At 34.5% G+C, this 15,433-nt stretch overlaps 1 protein-coding gene across 4 annotated transcripts in view; it reads left to right on the top strand.

Moving 5' to 3' along the window:
* RAPGEF6 (Rap guanine nucleotide exchange factor 6) overlaps positions 1-15,433 on the top strand; it is a 154,450-nt gene that overhangs the window by 122,145 nt on the left and 16,872 nt on the right. The window contains exons 18-26 of one of the 4 annotated variants that reach the window (XM_083354367.1): positions 340-580; positions 1,304-1,687; positions 3,140-3,351; positions 4,056-4,179; positions 4,906-4,929; positions 8,759-8,979; positions 10,198-10,389; positions 13,114-13,248; positions 14,003-14,116. In XM_083354367.1, the coding sequence (XP_083210493.1) occupies positions 340-580; positions 1,304-1,687; positions 3,140-3,351; positions 4,056-4,179; positions 4,906-4,929; positions 8,759-8,979; positions 10,198-10,389; positions 13,114-13,248; positions 14,003-14,116 (1,647 nt within the window). The remainder of the gene's footprint in view (positions 1-339; positions 581-1,303; positions 1,688-3,139; positions 3,352-4,055; positions 4,180-4,905; positions 4,930-8,758; positions 8,980-10,197; positions 10,390-13,113; positions 13,249-14,002; positions 14,117-15,433) is intronic. The other 3 variants (XM_083354368.1, XM_083354369.1, XM_083354370.1) reach the window with 3 other exon arrangements.

Genomic DNA, 15,433 nt, shown 5'->3' with positions numbered 1-15,433 from the left:
TTGTAACAATTACAATTTTTTCCTTGGTAACACTATAAAGCAAAATATCAGATAAACAGTAACCTGGTTGATAGCCATTAGGAAGATTAAAAGATCCAAAATAGTTACAGGCTTTTAAAAGGCTTTTTATAAGGGGTTTAGATCTCAGAGAAATGACGTATAGTGCAAGGTCTGTTTGCTTTATTCAAGAACAAAATAAATACACGTTTATGGAAAATATTTTATTGCAAGTCATTTTTCTATACAGGCTAAAAAAGAAATATGTATAATTAAAAATAGCAATAATATATTATACATGGAAATAAGTTAACACTTTAACTCTTCTGTTTTAACCTCAAGACATTCCTGATCAGGTTATAAGAGTCTTCAAAGCTGATCAACAGAGTTGTTACATTATCATCAGCAAAGACACTACAGCAAAAGAAGTTGTAAGCCACGCAGTACATGAATTCAACTTGACAGGAACCCCAGAGACCTATTCTCTGTGTGAAGTTTCTGTGAGCACGGAAGGAGTCATCAAACAGAGAAGGCTTCCCGACCAGTTCTCAAAGTTAGCAGACCGAATTCAGCTCAATGGGAGGTAAATATTTAATTCTGCAATTGAGTTAGAGAAGAAAATACTAAAAATAAGTAGCATTTCTTAACTGTAAACAGATTTTATTGCCTTTGATTTGGTACAGATTATGTTAAATAAATGCAAAGTAAAAATGAAGTGTTACATCCACAGATATTTTATAATTAAAATATAGATAGGTCATAATATAGAAGTATAAAATCATAACAACAACAACAACAAAATAGTAGCTGAGTAGCTGAGAAATACTGCCTAAGAGATAAAAATATTGACTCAGCCTAGCTGTAATCCTAAGATTATACATTGATGCTCTCCAAAAAGAACCGTGGGTTTCTGGGAAAATGAAAAGTCTGTTTTAGAATTAACTCCCAGAGAATAGTCATGGAAAAATAGTGCAAGCATAATTATGTTTTTGTGGAAGGTCAAGCATAACTTTATATGAGTCATTTATATAAAAGCCTTATGATTGGTGATGAAGAGTAATGGGCAAAACTATCCAGTCTCTCCATTTGTATTAATGAGCTTTTCTCCTATCCTTTCCTTCATTCTACAAATTGCATCTAATCACAGTGATATTGAAGGGATACTGAGCGCAGCAGGGTGAAAAGGGAATATTTTGCCTTTGATAGATGCAGCTTCTTCGATGTAATTTAGTTTATTACATGGGACTAGACTCCTGCAAAGTTACTAACTGTATTAAATCATATATGCTTCTCACTGTATTTTTAGGTATTATTTGAAAAATAATATGGAAACAGAGACTCTATGCTCAGATGAAGATGCTCAAGAATTGCTAAGAGAGAGCCAAATTTCACTTTTACAGCTGAGTACTATTGAAGTGGCTACTCAGCTCTCGATGAGAGACTTTGAATTCTTTCGAAACATTGAGCCTACTGAGTATATTGATGAATTATATAAGCTGGATTCTAAAACAGGAAATACTAACCTGAAACAATTTGAGGATGTTATTAATCAAGAAACGTTTTGGGTTGCTACGGAAATCCTATCTGAAACAAATCAGCTGAAAAGGATGAAGATTGTAAAACATTTCATAAAAATCGCTCTCCATTGCAGGGAATGCAAGAATTTCAACTCTATGTTTGCTGTTATTAGGTTGGTTATTTTCTTTAAAAAAATAACATAGAGGCAGGGAACTGAAGTGTGGAATATAAGTGGATTTGAAGAGCATAGACTTTATTCAACAAACTGAAAAGTTATTTGCAAACTTAAGATGAACATGATACCTGCAGTTTTTGTTTGATTTTTACTTCTCAAACAGTAATAGTCCTAGGAGGTTGGCTGATGTTGAAAATTAATGCCTGCCCACAGTCCCTGTTGGCCTGATTGTGCTCTATGATGCTGGCCTGCAGCCCTTGCAACCGTGCCCACAGTCCTTAGTGTCCACCTGTGGCACCTGCACATCCTATTCTCTCCCCAATGCTCCTTGCACAGGACTCCCTTCTGGTTTAATGAGCCGTGTGTTCCAGGGATTGACAGCAACTGGGAATGGGATGTGACATTGTACTTTACAACTGCATCACTTAGCAATAGAAATTCCAGTCCCAATTGCTATGGCAACCCAAGGACTTTCTCTAGTGGGCTTGTTGGCTAGACCTGGAAACTGGGAGGTGGGGGGGCAGGAAGAACAACTTCCCCATTGTTGCCAAGAAAATGGACATGTCCATGTAATTCTGAAAAGTTGAGTTCGACTCAAAAGAATCTTTGTATTTGAAAATATTAACAATCAGATATACTTAGTTTTTCATTTTGGTAGAAATTATTTATAGATAAATACTGTCAATGTTTTAATATGATTTTAAGTATTCCAGAGATTACGAGCCACAGTTCTGTCACTATTTTTAATCATAAAGTAATACATTGTTAGGAGAGCCAGTTTGGTTGTAGTGGTTAAGGCATCAGGCTAGAAATTGGGAGACTGTAAGTTCTAGCTCTGTCTTAGGCACAAAGCCAGCTAGGTTCCCTTGGCCAATCACTTTCAGCTCTATGAAGAAGGCGAGCGCAAACCACTCCTAAAAAGACCTTGCCAAGAAAACTGCAGGGACTTGTCCAGGCCAAGAGTCCAAACTGACTCAAAGGCGTGAAATAATAACAATACTTTGGTAAGAGTTTTTATCTCAGTTAAAGCTATCCAGAGTTTTTGCTTAATCCAAGCTATTATTTATCACCTCCAGTGTAATATTATCTGCAGTTTTAGATGGAAACCTATCCTCTGCTACAGAGATGTAAGGAGAAAAAAAAGAATTGTTTTGTTTCATTATGGTGGTGCTCCATCACATTGCAAGATATAAGATTTGCAAAATCATATCTAGGTAAGATGCTGATGGGCGAGAAGTAGTTTTCTCAAAGCTCAGGGATTTCTGGAAGTAGTTTTGTAAGAAATTCTTTCTTCCCTAACATTTGCAGGTGGGAGATGCTGGCTCTCCAACAGAAAATAGAGTATCTATGCTTTTGTTAAAAAGTTGCTCTTCTAAAGGTATACTTTTTTTGATAAAGCAGATCAGTCTTTAATACTTACAATACTAACTATTAAATAATTTCTTGCAGTGGTCTTAATCTGGCACCAGTGGCTAGACTCAGAAGTACATGGGAAAAGTTACCAAGCAAATATGAAAAACACCTTAGAGATCTTCAGGATCTTTTTGATCCATCTAGGAATATGGCAAAGTATCGCAATATCCTCAGCAGTCAGAGCATGCAGCCTCCAATTATTCCATTATTCCCAGTGGTCAAGAAAGATATTACATTTCTACACGAAGGCAAGTCTGGACATTAAAAATATAAGGCATTCAGTTATTTTTATTTTAAAGCCCTATGGTCCACCAAAAATGAATTTCACCTTTCCACTATGAGCAGAGGCCTACCTTACCTATGCAATATATTATACTTAGTCACAAAATCAGGCAGTTACTTACTTAGACTGGATTTGTCATTTTTGTACATCTATTGACTTCTTCCCAATGGGATAGGCAGATGTTTTACTGTTATTTATTAAACTTATATTCCTCCTGGCTTCCAAATGTTACGAGGAACCGAGGTATGTGTAAAGAAAAAAAGTCTCTTTTTGATATGGATCTGTGTTTAAGAATCGATTTTCAGACTGAAAAAGTTGAAAACTCTCAGAAAAATAAACATCAGTTTCCCAAACTAACAAGTAGTGGTGGAAATTAAGATAACTCCCTTGCTATCAGTTCCTTTTATTGTTGAAAATGCAAAGACAGTTCATATCTATTGTTACATGTTCTTTTTGCTGACAACTACTAATGTTAAAAAAAAGGGTGTGCACATTTTGAGATTATGATTGGCACCTGTCCCTTGCCTTAAAGCTTCTTGCAACTTCTTGCTTGCATTCAAGACTATTAACGTGTAATAAAGTGCTGTGATACTAAAAGAAGTAAGTTGACAGCCTCAGAAGTATGTTCAAAAATTTTAAACATTTCCCCCACATATTTTAATTGTACAGGAAATGATTCAAAGGTGGATGGTTTGGTAAATTTTGAGAAACTGAGAATGATTGCTAAAGAGATACGGCAGGTGGTCAGAATGACTTCTGCTAATATGGATCCTGCTGTGATGTTCAGACAAAGGTATGGAATTAGAAATAGAAAAGTGTGGGATGTAAATAATTGCATGGTTGTATTTCCGTGTTTATCTTTTGTTTAGTTTCATTGTTAACACTTATGTAAATGTGAATGGAAAGCAAACATATATGTTCTGTTAATTTTCAATACTTGCATTGAGGTCTGAAATGCTTGTATAGCTAATAAATCTTTTTTTATGTTGATATATTGCAGTGTATGAAATTTTAGATTAGGAGTCTTACCTTGCACAAACTAGAACATAACTCAGCATGTCTAAATTAAATCATTTTTAAATTGATAATTTTGTAACTCAATATATTTTTAAATAGTACTGTTGGGTCTAAAATCATGTTAGATAGTGTTCATTACCTTTGAACCTTGTATATATGAAACAAGATGAAAAAGGGACTATTTCTAGAAAACTATACCCACATTTAATTGGAAGCTCCTCTGCCTGTTGTCCTGTTCCGCAAACATGGTCCTTGAAGCCCAGATCTTTTGTGTGTGAGTGTGTGTTCTGTGTTCATATATTCTAACAAGTTTTGTCTCTGTGTTCCATTGTAAAAAATTGTTTTACTGGTTTGAAAAGTGTTTTTACCTGATCAAAATTTTCGTTTATTTTTCCTGTCTACATCATTTTCCTTTCTGATTCTCAACTGTGATTTCCCCTCCCCACCCCTTTGCTTTCTTTTTTTAAATACATGCTTCATTGTATATGGCTCTTGGTTACAGGAAGAAGAGGTGGAGGAGTTTGGGGTAAGTGCAGAGATTAATGCAACTAAGACTTTAAGCAAAATTATGCAACTTTTAACATTCTGCATCATCATTAATGCATGCATCTCAGCAACAGCATGCATTTTATTAACCCTGCAATACTTGTTCTAACTATTTCTAAATTTAAGATAACACAGGTTTATGATGACAAATTGGAACCCACACATTAATAAAATCAAAATTATATGCAAATCATAGTGATTTTATTTATTTTAAAGTCCTTGAAATTTGCCCAATGTAGGCTCAGATAAAATCTTTTTATTAACAGCTGATTTATTCTAAGTATTGGTTGAAGATTTTTAAAAAGAAAAAACACGGACCACACATTTACAAATATCTGTTAATGGATATCTAACACATACACACATGCTGGAACTTTAGAGAAATTCCATAGTTTATAAATTCCTTGAAAAATATGCTTAGGAGTGGAAAAAAATTACTAAATATTGTTGCCATGAGATGTGCCAGGAATGGCCTGTAATGAAGTTGAGAGATGACCAATTTCCACATATTAGGCCAAGTATCTTCAGAAGCCATGCATAGCTCTGGTATTAGAAGCAACAGCTTAACCATTGTCCTTATGGAAGCGATCCTGCTAAAACACATAGGAATTCCAGTAAGATACAATAAATGTTTTCCCTAATGTATTTGCACTCGGCATATCTGAAATACTATATTCATGTATATAGAATTTGACATTTATGAAATTCAGCTGTGCTACTTTCATGGAAATGAAAACCACTCTAATCTATTATATATGTTAATTTAGGGACTATGATTCCTTTTCTTTCAGTCTTTGTATAAGTAGCAAAAACGTAATGTATTCCATATCTTGAAGGCATATTTAATGATGCAGTGACCAATATACTTTAGTCTTTTTGCTATCCCAACACAGTAGTATGCAGTGAGTCCTGTTCTAGGGCCATCTGGATGTACAACAGAAGTCTTGCATAATAGCCAGTTTGGTCTAGTGGTTAAGGGTAACAAGCTAGAAACCAGGAGACTATAAGTTCTAGTTCTGCCTTAGTGTTGAAAGCCAACTGGGTGACTCTGAGCCAGCCACTCTCTCAACCCAAATCAACTCACAATGTTGTGGGGAAAATGGGCGGAGGAAGGTATGTTGGATATGTTTGCTGCCTTGTTTATAAAAATAATAAAGGTGGGATACAAATAAATAAACAATAAGAAGAAAAGTATAACACAGTGAGAACTCCCTTTAGATTATTTGTATTTGAAACTTGGAACTTTGTGTTCCCACAGAGACAAGTGAAGGTGTTGCAGAGAATGAATAGTTATTTGTTATTGACTGCTTAGAATAGGAAAACCAAGCACAAAACCCCATTCCTTCCAACCAGTATAAATGGTTATTTGCAACAATTAAAGAACATGAGCTTAATAATATGATTGTTTTAAGAAAAATATGCATGCCAATTTTCAATTGGCAAGCTGTTAAATTATATATGCAATGTATCCATATGATTCAGGAAAATGGTTTATAATGTTGAATGCTATTATTTAATTGTTTCGCCTTTTCAGCTTGTGGTTTGTGAAATTCCTTATGATAAATGTGTGCAACATTCTAAACCTGTTGCTTTTTCCAAGTTAATAAATTAGCAGATTTCATAATGTTATTATTTTGCATTTATTTATACCCATTTCTCCATTATGTGTATTAACTTAACATTGTATGGCTTGTTAATTCAGTATCCTTTTTTTCTTCCCATAGTTCAGATTCATATATCTTTTCGCCTTTACAAAATCTTCCAGCATTTGTTGTTCAGCATAAGTATTTCAAAGGCCATTGAAATACTGCTATGCTGGAATAAATGCTTCCAAATCTCTTGATAATAAATGCTTCCAAATCTCTTGATAATAAATGCTTGAAAATCTCGTTCATGTAGATAAGATATTTTGGTTGATGAAATTGCACTCTATTTATATTTAATATTACATTTTAACTGAATTGTATAAGCATGTCAGAAAGTAACAAATGACTATTCCAAAGAAGATTTTGAAGCACATGTTGTACATAGCATCAACTTGAAATAATTGTACCCTTGAAATTAGTTTTTATTTTTTTTCTTTCAGAAGTATTAAAAGAGAAATTTATTAAAAGAGAGTCTTACTTGTCAAGGAGTCTGAGTACATCTGAAACTTTAATAGCCTTTATCAAAATGAACAAGAAATCTCTTATTTGATCTAAAACTCACATTTTTGAATCTGATATTTGCTCCTCTCCTTTTCTTTTCAGCTTTCCCCAGCTTTACATTCTAGAAATAAATCATTATTTAGTTTTACTTCTCTCCTTCTATTGCATTGTATGACAGAGGTCCTAGATCTTTCTTCCTATATTGTAATTTAGAGATCCTCCACAGCTTACCAGAACACTCATTATTGATTCTTTTTCTCTTGCCTTTAAAAAAAGGAAGAAAAACCTCAGAACCATCTTTTTGATTGTGAAATGTTTGTATCTGCCCTCTTTAAATATATATGTTTGTAGTTTTTAATTACTATTTATTTGCCATCTTGGAATAGATGGTTTTATCTAATGATAAACACGTTTTTTTGCAAACTCTTGCTACAAAAATATAAAGAATATTAAATACTATTAGAAGAGAATATTAAACATTAAATATTTGCCATAGAAATGGGGCCTGTTGCCCTCTGCAAGTACTAGCAATGCTCTTTGCCGAATTTCAGAATCTTGTTGAAGAAGTTTCATGTTGTATAGTTGATTTTTAAAAGATGGTAGGGGTTGCTGATAAGAGAATGAATGTTACCGCAGCTCATGCCAAGTATTATTAAGTTATTTAATATTAATCATGTTGTTTAAACTGATCAAAGTGAAATCTCAGTTGTACTTTATAACAAAAAAGGTGGAGGATTGGGAATTGTGAAAGTACATGGCTTTAAAAGTAATTCAGCTTGTTTATATTCACAGCTGTCCATATTATATTTTAGATACAATGAGAATAAGTAAAATTGTTCATGTCAAAACATGCTCTGATTCTACAAGCACAAATTATCATCCCATACATCTCTCCAGCAGTTTTCCCCATTGAAACTCAACACAAATTCTTCAGTTCAAAGCTTGACAATTGGCATGAAATAACAAAGAAGACTGTCTAGTAGCACACATAGGTTTTTCATACATAAATCTGTTCATCAAAGCAAATGTTTGCTCTCTTAGAGAAATAGAATAGTAAATTATAGCAAGAAACTGTCAAATTAATCTTTCTTGACAGCGATATCATTCAGCTTGTTCATACTGAACCAATGTTCTGTTTTGCAGAATATTGTTACAAGCAACTGAATATAATATGAAGAAGTTTCTCCTTATTTTTGAAATGATGGTTTTTATAGTATATTGTCCTTTCAGTTTCTCAAGCTCAGAAACAGAATGGAAAGGAAATAACTATAGTTAATAATCATTTTGTACTTACTTCAAACTTCTGGTGCAGAGTACTTTAATATCACTGAATTTAGAAAAAATCATCTTCCATTACAAACTTAACTCTATATTTAGGTTTTCAGTTCAAGTCTGAAAGGATCCTGGCTTCATTCACTAGAAGGAACCTATGTGGTATTTTGCCCAGTTTTTGTTTATTGCACTCTTTATTTAATATTTTTTTCTCGATTCTGTTCCCTGTTTTGCAAGTTACTTTGAAACAAATGTGTTAACATTCCATCTCTTTTTAACTTGACATCAGCATGTGCTTTTAATAGAAGAACATTTTGCCTCAGTGTTTTTTGCTTTGATTCCTCATAATCAAGGCAAAGCTAAAACATAATGGCTTTCTTTATTTTTCAGGTCACTGAGTCAGGGTAGCACAAATTCAAATATGTTGGATGTTCAAGGAGGTGCTCACAAAAAACGGGCTCGGCGCAGCTCTCTTTTAAATGCAAAAAAGTTGTATGAAGATGCACAGATGGCCAGGAAAGTCAAACAGTACCTATCCAACCTAAACGTGGAAACAGATGAAGAAAAATTCCAGATAATGTCACTTCAATGTGAGCCTACATACAGCACTTGTAAGTTAAAAAAAAAGTTTGGGAGGGTTGATGTTTTCACTAAATAAATATGAGAATCATTTAAAACAGAATGTTACACAGAATTTTCTGAAAAGCCTGATACGTATTAACATGTAATTATTTGACTTTTGATTGAGTTTGCATAAAATTGAAAAGGTTCTTTTTACTAGTAATCTTTGTGTTTGCCAAAATTCTCTTAGTACATTGGACTGTGGCCAAGTTAGCACTTTGCAGAATTAAGGAATAATAAAAGTAAAATAGAAAGAATGCCAAGAAAAAGAAAGGATGAAATATCATCACAAAAGAACATTAATTATACCATTATAATGCAAAATGGGGAAAAATGGATTTCTTATTAGCATAGATTTAATATGTAAATAGTATTACAATCAGACAATTAGAATGCATTTATGTATATTACAGTAGTAATAAAGCTTACACACATTTTGGTAATTAATTCCAAAATGTAGTTTTCAGTTCCTATATAAAAAGACTAGCAGAAATGCAAAAATGATGTTTGAATCCATAATTGATATTTAATTTTAGAAATTACTTAGTTTTATACAAATAACAGATTATCAAGCATTACATGGTTATTAGCCATTTTCTTGGAAATGGACCTTGCTTGATGCTCTGCTATTTGTATAAATTTCAGTAAAGGGTGAATATATTGTATATTTCATTGTATGCTCTATACTTATTAGCAACATCCTCATAATTTGTGCTAATATCAGATCTTCAATTCACTGAGTACTTAGGGCTGTACTTTTATGTTTCTAATGTTAAAACCTTAGTCTCTTAGGACTAGGAGACTATTGTTCCTGGTAGCATAGCAACAAATTTAGAATTCAGTATGTGTTAGTACTTGTATAAAACAGTAATGAAAAATGAAATACAATAACTTGGTGTGAGTTAAGTATGCCACCTCGTGGAAATGTGGATAACAGCTTTTGAGGAATAAATAAATGCCAGATTTTTTTATTGAGATCTGGAAACTGGATTTAGATTTAGTTGTAGGAGAGTGGACCTATAGCCATCAGTGGGACTCTATTTAATCATAATTGTGTTATATTCTCCTGATTTTGGTGGCACAACTTAATGTATAATTGGCTCCAGAGGTACTACACTCAACATGTCATTTACTATTTCAATAGGCATCCCATTTAATATTTTAATTGTGATGCATGGATGTGTTATTCTTTTTCTTTCCAATGTCAGTGACAAAAAATTTAAGTGAAAGACGAGGTACAAAAGCATCGGAGATGTCTCCGATGCCACTGAGATCTGTTGGCCAAACCACAAAAGCCCACTTACATCAGCAAAACAGAATGAGTCAAGTTCTTCAAGTTCCAGCAGTTAATCTGTATCCCATTCGGAAAAAAGGACCAGCCAAAGACCACGTTGCTTTTAGTGAGTATTTTTTCTTCACTGCTCTCTTTGGTGGCTCATGCACACAACAAAATATATATTTATAAAAACCTAATATCAAAACATAACATTCAAATAAATTGAAAGTCTTTATGAAACTCTGACCAAAGTTTAATCTAATTTTGCAGTTTGTTAGTCTTAACCTCTGCAGTTTTAATCTGCATTGCATACAAGTATTTTCTGACTTCTTGGACTTGAAATACATCTTGGGTCTAGGAAAAGAGATTTACAGATGATGTCCAGGAATAATCATCAAATCACCTTGAATGTCTAGGGAGATTCTCAGTCATCCAGGTCAGGGTTGTCCCAAAGGTGCTTTTTCAAAAGACAACTCGACTTTGTTCTTCCTTGAAGACATTTCAAGAAAACTGAAGAAGCTTCTTGAATGAGAAGCGAAACACCTTCAAGGAAAAACAAAAGTCCAGTTGCCTTTTGAAAAAGCAGCTTTGGGAAAATCACCTGGCACTCTCCTTGATGGAGATTACATCTTGTCCTAATAACAAAAAATAATTAATTTATCTGGTCAGTAAATGTACAAAACTATTTCAGAGCACATACATTTATCTTAGTTTCATTATCATAAATTTAGGCAAATAAGGTAATATTATATATGAAGACTGTCAACAAAAGTGCGTATAGTCAAGGCTATGGTCTTCCCAGTTGCAATGTATGGCAGTGAAAGTTGGACCATAAAAAAGGCTGAGTGCCAAATAATTGAGGCCTTTGAACTCTGGTGCTGGAGAAGACTCCTGCGAGTCCCTTGGACTGCAAGGTGATCAAACCGGTCAGTCCTAGAGGAGATCAACCCTGACTGCTCTTTAGAAGGCCAGATCCTGAAGCTAAAACTCAAATACTTTGGCCACCTAATGAGAAGGAAGGACTCACTGGAGAAGAGCCTAATGCTGGGAAAGATTGAGGGCAATAGAAGAAGGGGACGACAGAGAATGAGGTGGCTGGATGGAGTCACTGAAGCAGTAGGGGTGATCTTAAATGGATTCCAGAAGATGGTAGAGGACAGGAAGGCCTGGAGGAACGTTGTCCATAGGGTCGCGATGAGTCTGACAGGACTTCGCAGCTAAGAACAACAACAAATATATGAAGAATAATCCCATAAATTCAAATAATCTGCAAGCCTTTGTTTAATAGTTTGACTGTAGTCTGAAACAACTCTGAAAAAATTTCTTTTTGAAAATGAGATAAATCTAATTTGAATTTTTCTTCCTGTCCTGTAGCAATGTCCCTTTTCATGTTTTGGTTGCAAGTGGAAGATAGCAAGCCATTCCCAGTTACATATAAAATTTGATTTGGAATTAAATTTATAGCGGGAGTTATTTCATATGTAGAATGTATTTCAAAACTGTACTTTTGAAGTCCGGGGATAGTGCTAGGATTCACAGTAGAGGTATTATATTATATATGGAGAGAAGAGAAAATAACACAATATTCTCTCTCTCTCTCTCTCTCTCTCTCTCTCTCTCTCTCTCTCTCTCTCTCTCTCTCTCTCTCTCTCTCTCTCTCACACACACACACACACACACACACACACAGACGAATTTAATAAAAGTGCAGCTGGTATTCTATCATTTTTCAGGCTCCTTGTCAAATGGCAAATGCCTTTCAGAACTGGACTCTTTTCTAAGTCTACTTCACTATTTTTGACAGCAAAACTAACCTAATATCATGCAACTTGAATCCTGTTATTGTTGTTATTTACATATAGCTGATATGTGGGTTTGTTGATAGGTGCCTATAAGTCACAGTCAAGCAACTGCTGGCCAGGTGCTTGGAATATGATCTCATCAAGAACTACCTGGCTTAAGCTATTTAGTTTAAGAGAAGGGAAGTGACAGGAAGGAGGATGGAGGAGTGACTGATAAGTAGTTGTATTTGGACAGAATTTTAAAAGTAACTTCCTTTCATAAGGGCAGATTAAACAGCAACCAGCTTTCTTACATAACATGGTAAAAGATGTTTAGAATAAGGGGTATCATCGAATAATTTAATTCTGTTAACCCTTGTGTGTAGGGTGGGGTATGCTACTTTTGTTCCACTTCTTTCTTGCAGAGATAGTTGAGAGAGCTGCATCTCTACCCTATTGAGGTCTGGATTTCTGTTGGTCAAAAATATTTTTTTTCTTCAGAATTTTTTTTAAGAAAAAGGCTGAATTAAGTAGAACTTTTAAAATTACAACCCATATAATAGGCTCTTAATATTAAAATGAATATGATTAATTTATGTTGTGTGTTTCGCAATTCTGTAAATATATAAATACTCTCATATTTTAATTTAATTTAATTTAATTTATTAATATTTCTATACCGCCCTTCTCCCTGAGGACTCAGGGCGGTGTACAGGGCAAGAATAAAACACAGAAATGTACAAAAATTAAAAGATAATTAAATACATGCCCGATTAAAATACAATTAATACATAGTAAAAACCCCAATAAAAATGATAAAAAAAACCCACCAATCCCCCTCATGCCAGGCCGGCTTGCTCGAACAAGTATGTTTTCAGATCGCGGCGAAAGGAGCGCAGATTTACTGCTCCCCCCCCCCCCCCGCAAAATTATGTCTTGATCAGATTTACTTGATGGAGTTCAAAAATCATTGTAAGTTTGAGACTATCTTGGGAAAATAAAATAAAAACAATAATGTTGTGGGAATATTCCAGGCTGAATTACAAGCATAAACATTTCTTCCCTAGGTGCAGGTTCTCCTCAGAAGTCACTAAGTTTATCTGAAGAACCAAGCAGTAAAAAGCACCCAGAAGATGACATCACTGTGGCATCATCGTTGCATTCAAGCCCTGCTGCTTCCCCTCAGGAATCTCCACGCAAAGGTAAGAGCAGTCTCAGTCTTAAGACTGCACCATTGGTTAGTCTGACTTTGTCTTCTTCAGTACACTAAAGGTATTTTAGGCATTTTATGATGGGCCATGTTTTAACTCTGGGGAACAGGATGAGCTTAATACATTTATGAAAAGCTTATTGCGTATAATATCTGAATGTGTTTAAAGTGTTTTAAGATAGCGCCCAAGATATTTTATGATTGGCTTCGGAGTTTAATGCCTTGGATAAATTCCTAATTATCGATACATTTGTTATGGATTGCAGTATCCTTCCAATACTGCTATGTGTTCTTTTGCATGGTTTAAAAAGGAATACATTTAATAAAAGCCAGAGGACTTCGTGTATTTTATTTTTTTTGTTTGAATAGTTAGTTGGCAAGTTTCATTTCATTGGAACTCGCCAAACTTTATTTCTGCTGGAATTCTTCTCCATAAACATGTGTTTTAGTTTACTTTCTTATGCTTCTAAGAATACTATTTTTTAATTGTCAGGATTTTTCTCCTTTAAGAATAGACTTGGTCTGACAAAAGTAGCCCCTGCACTGATTAGCATCTCATTACAGAACTAAAATTAGATGTCCTTTAACTAATGAAAACATCCACAGTTTTGTCACTACCTATTTAACCTCCCAGTTGTATATTTTTCTGTACTTTATCCAAGTGTAACATTATGTATATTGAAGAAAAGCAGTTCATTGTCATTTTGTGATTTGTTTTATATGGTGGTGTGTGTTTTTTTTTGTAGTTAATAACTCACAAAGGTCTGAAAACTGCACCCAGCTTAATCTGTCTGGTTCATCTTCCTCTCTTGCAAGCGAAACAAGCAACAAGAACAGTGGACATCGCAGCTATGGAATAGGTGGGGCTTGTTTGCAAAAGAAAATCCAGCAGATGACTAGCAAGACAGCAGAAAGATCAGTCAGTATCGAAAAGCGAGAAAGTGAGGAGAATAGAGGCAAGCCTGAGCCTTTGTACAAAGCCAGGAAAAGAATGGGATCCCCTTTTGGAAGATTCAGGGAAAGAAGCATCTCCAGGGAAAGATCAGCATTCACCTTTCGTATGGAGCCAGCATGCGCGCGCGAGAGGGATAGAAGTGAGAAGCAAAAGGACAGGCCCAGTATCGAGGGACATACAGTCAGCGACCATGGAAACAGTAGCTCACTGATGTGGTTGTGTCCACAGTTCAGACCGAAAAGAAGGAAGACACAATGACATGTCATTCAGCTCATGGCATTGCTGTGCGCTGGTTTTCATAGAAGTTAAATATTTTTTTGTTTATCGTCCTCCTCCCCCCCCCCGGAGATGGAAATGGCTAGATGATAAATATCTTTTTCTATACCTTGTTCATTTTGAATACTAATATGAATCTATTAGTAGAAGTGGGGGCATTTGCCTCTCTTTAGGTGATTTAGAGAAAACCATGCCACAAATTCTGATGGTGAACTCTGAGCATTGATTGTTCCAGCTGTCTTTTAGGAAACCAAGCTTAGCCCTTCTTAAGTATCAGGTTGTGGCTTTCTTTCCATGGAGCTTGGTTAGCTTTGTGCATCAGGCAAAAAGTCAATAAATAATTAATAGGCTACATAACATTCTGGTTTAAATATGCTTTTACTACCATTCTTTCTAGCCCGCAGTTAATTATATGGTACCATACACAATTCATTCATTTCTGCTGATAATGGTGTGGCTGCTTTGTCACATAGCTGGTTACTTCTGTGAAGGGAGTTTTTTTTTAATATACTCATAGTTCTGTTGGTGAAGATAATTCATGGAGATTGTGATTATATTAGCGAAATAAATAAAACAGTGCAGAAAAAGCTTGCTATGCTGCTTGAGATATTTAAAGCCGTAAACGTAAAATTTGAGTAGAGAATTCAAGTCTTACTGTTTGCTTGTATCTATATTTACTTGGAAAGAAGTCCAAATGAAGCCCAAGGAATTTTCAAAAAAACATTTCATAAACATGGATCATATTTTCATATTTGGTTTACAATCCCAGTTAGTTATACAGATTCAAATTGTGCTTTGCAGTTTATATCTAAGAGGACAAATTTTCAGTTGTGTAGATTTTAAAACATTGTAAACTATAATTGCTATTCTAACCACAGTATGATATGCTAAGCATATGTACAGTTATTTACTTATCTTAAATGCATATCTTTGATGTAATGTATAA

This window comes from Vipera ursinii, assembly GCF_947247035.1.
Source record: "Vipera ursinii genome assembly, chromosome: 2".
NCBI lineage: Eukaryota > Metazoa > Chordata > Lepidosauria > Squamata > Viperidae > Vipera > Vipera ursinii.
This window is presented reverse-complemented; position numbering and strand designations above follow the sequence as displayed.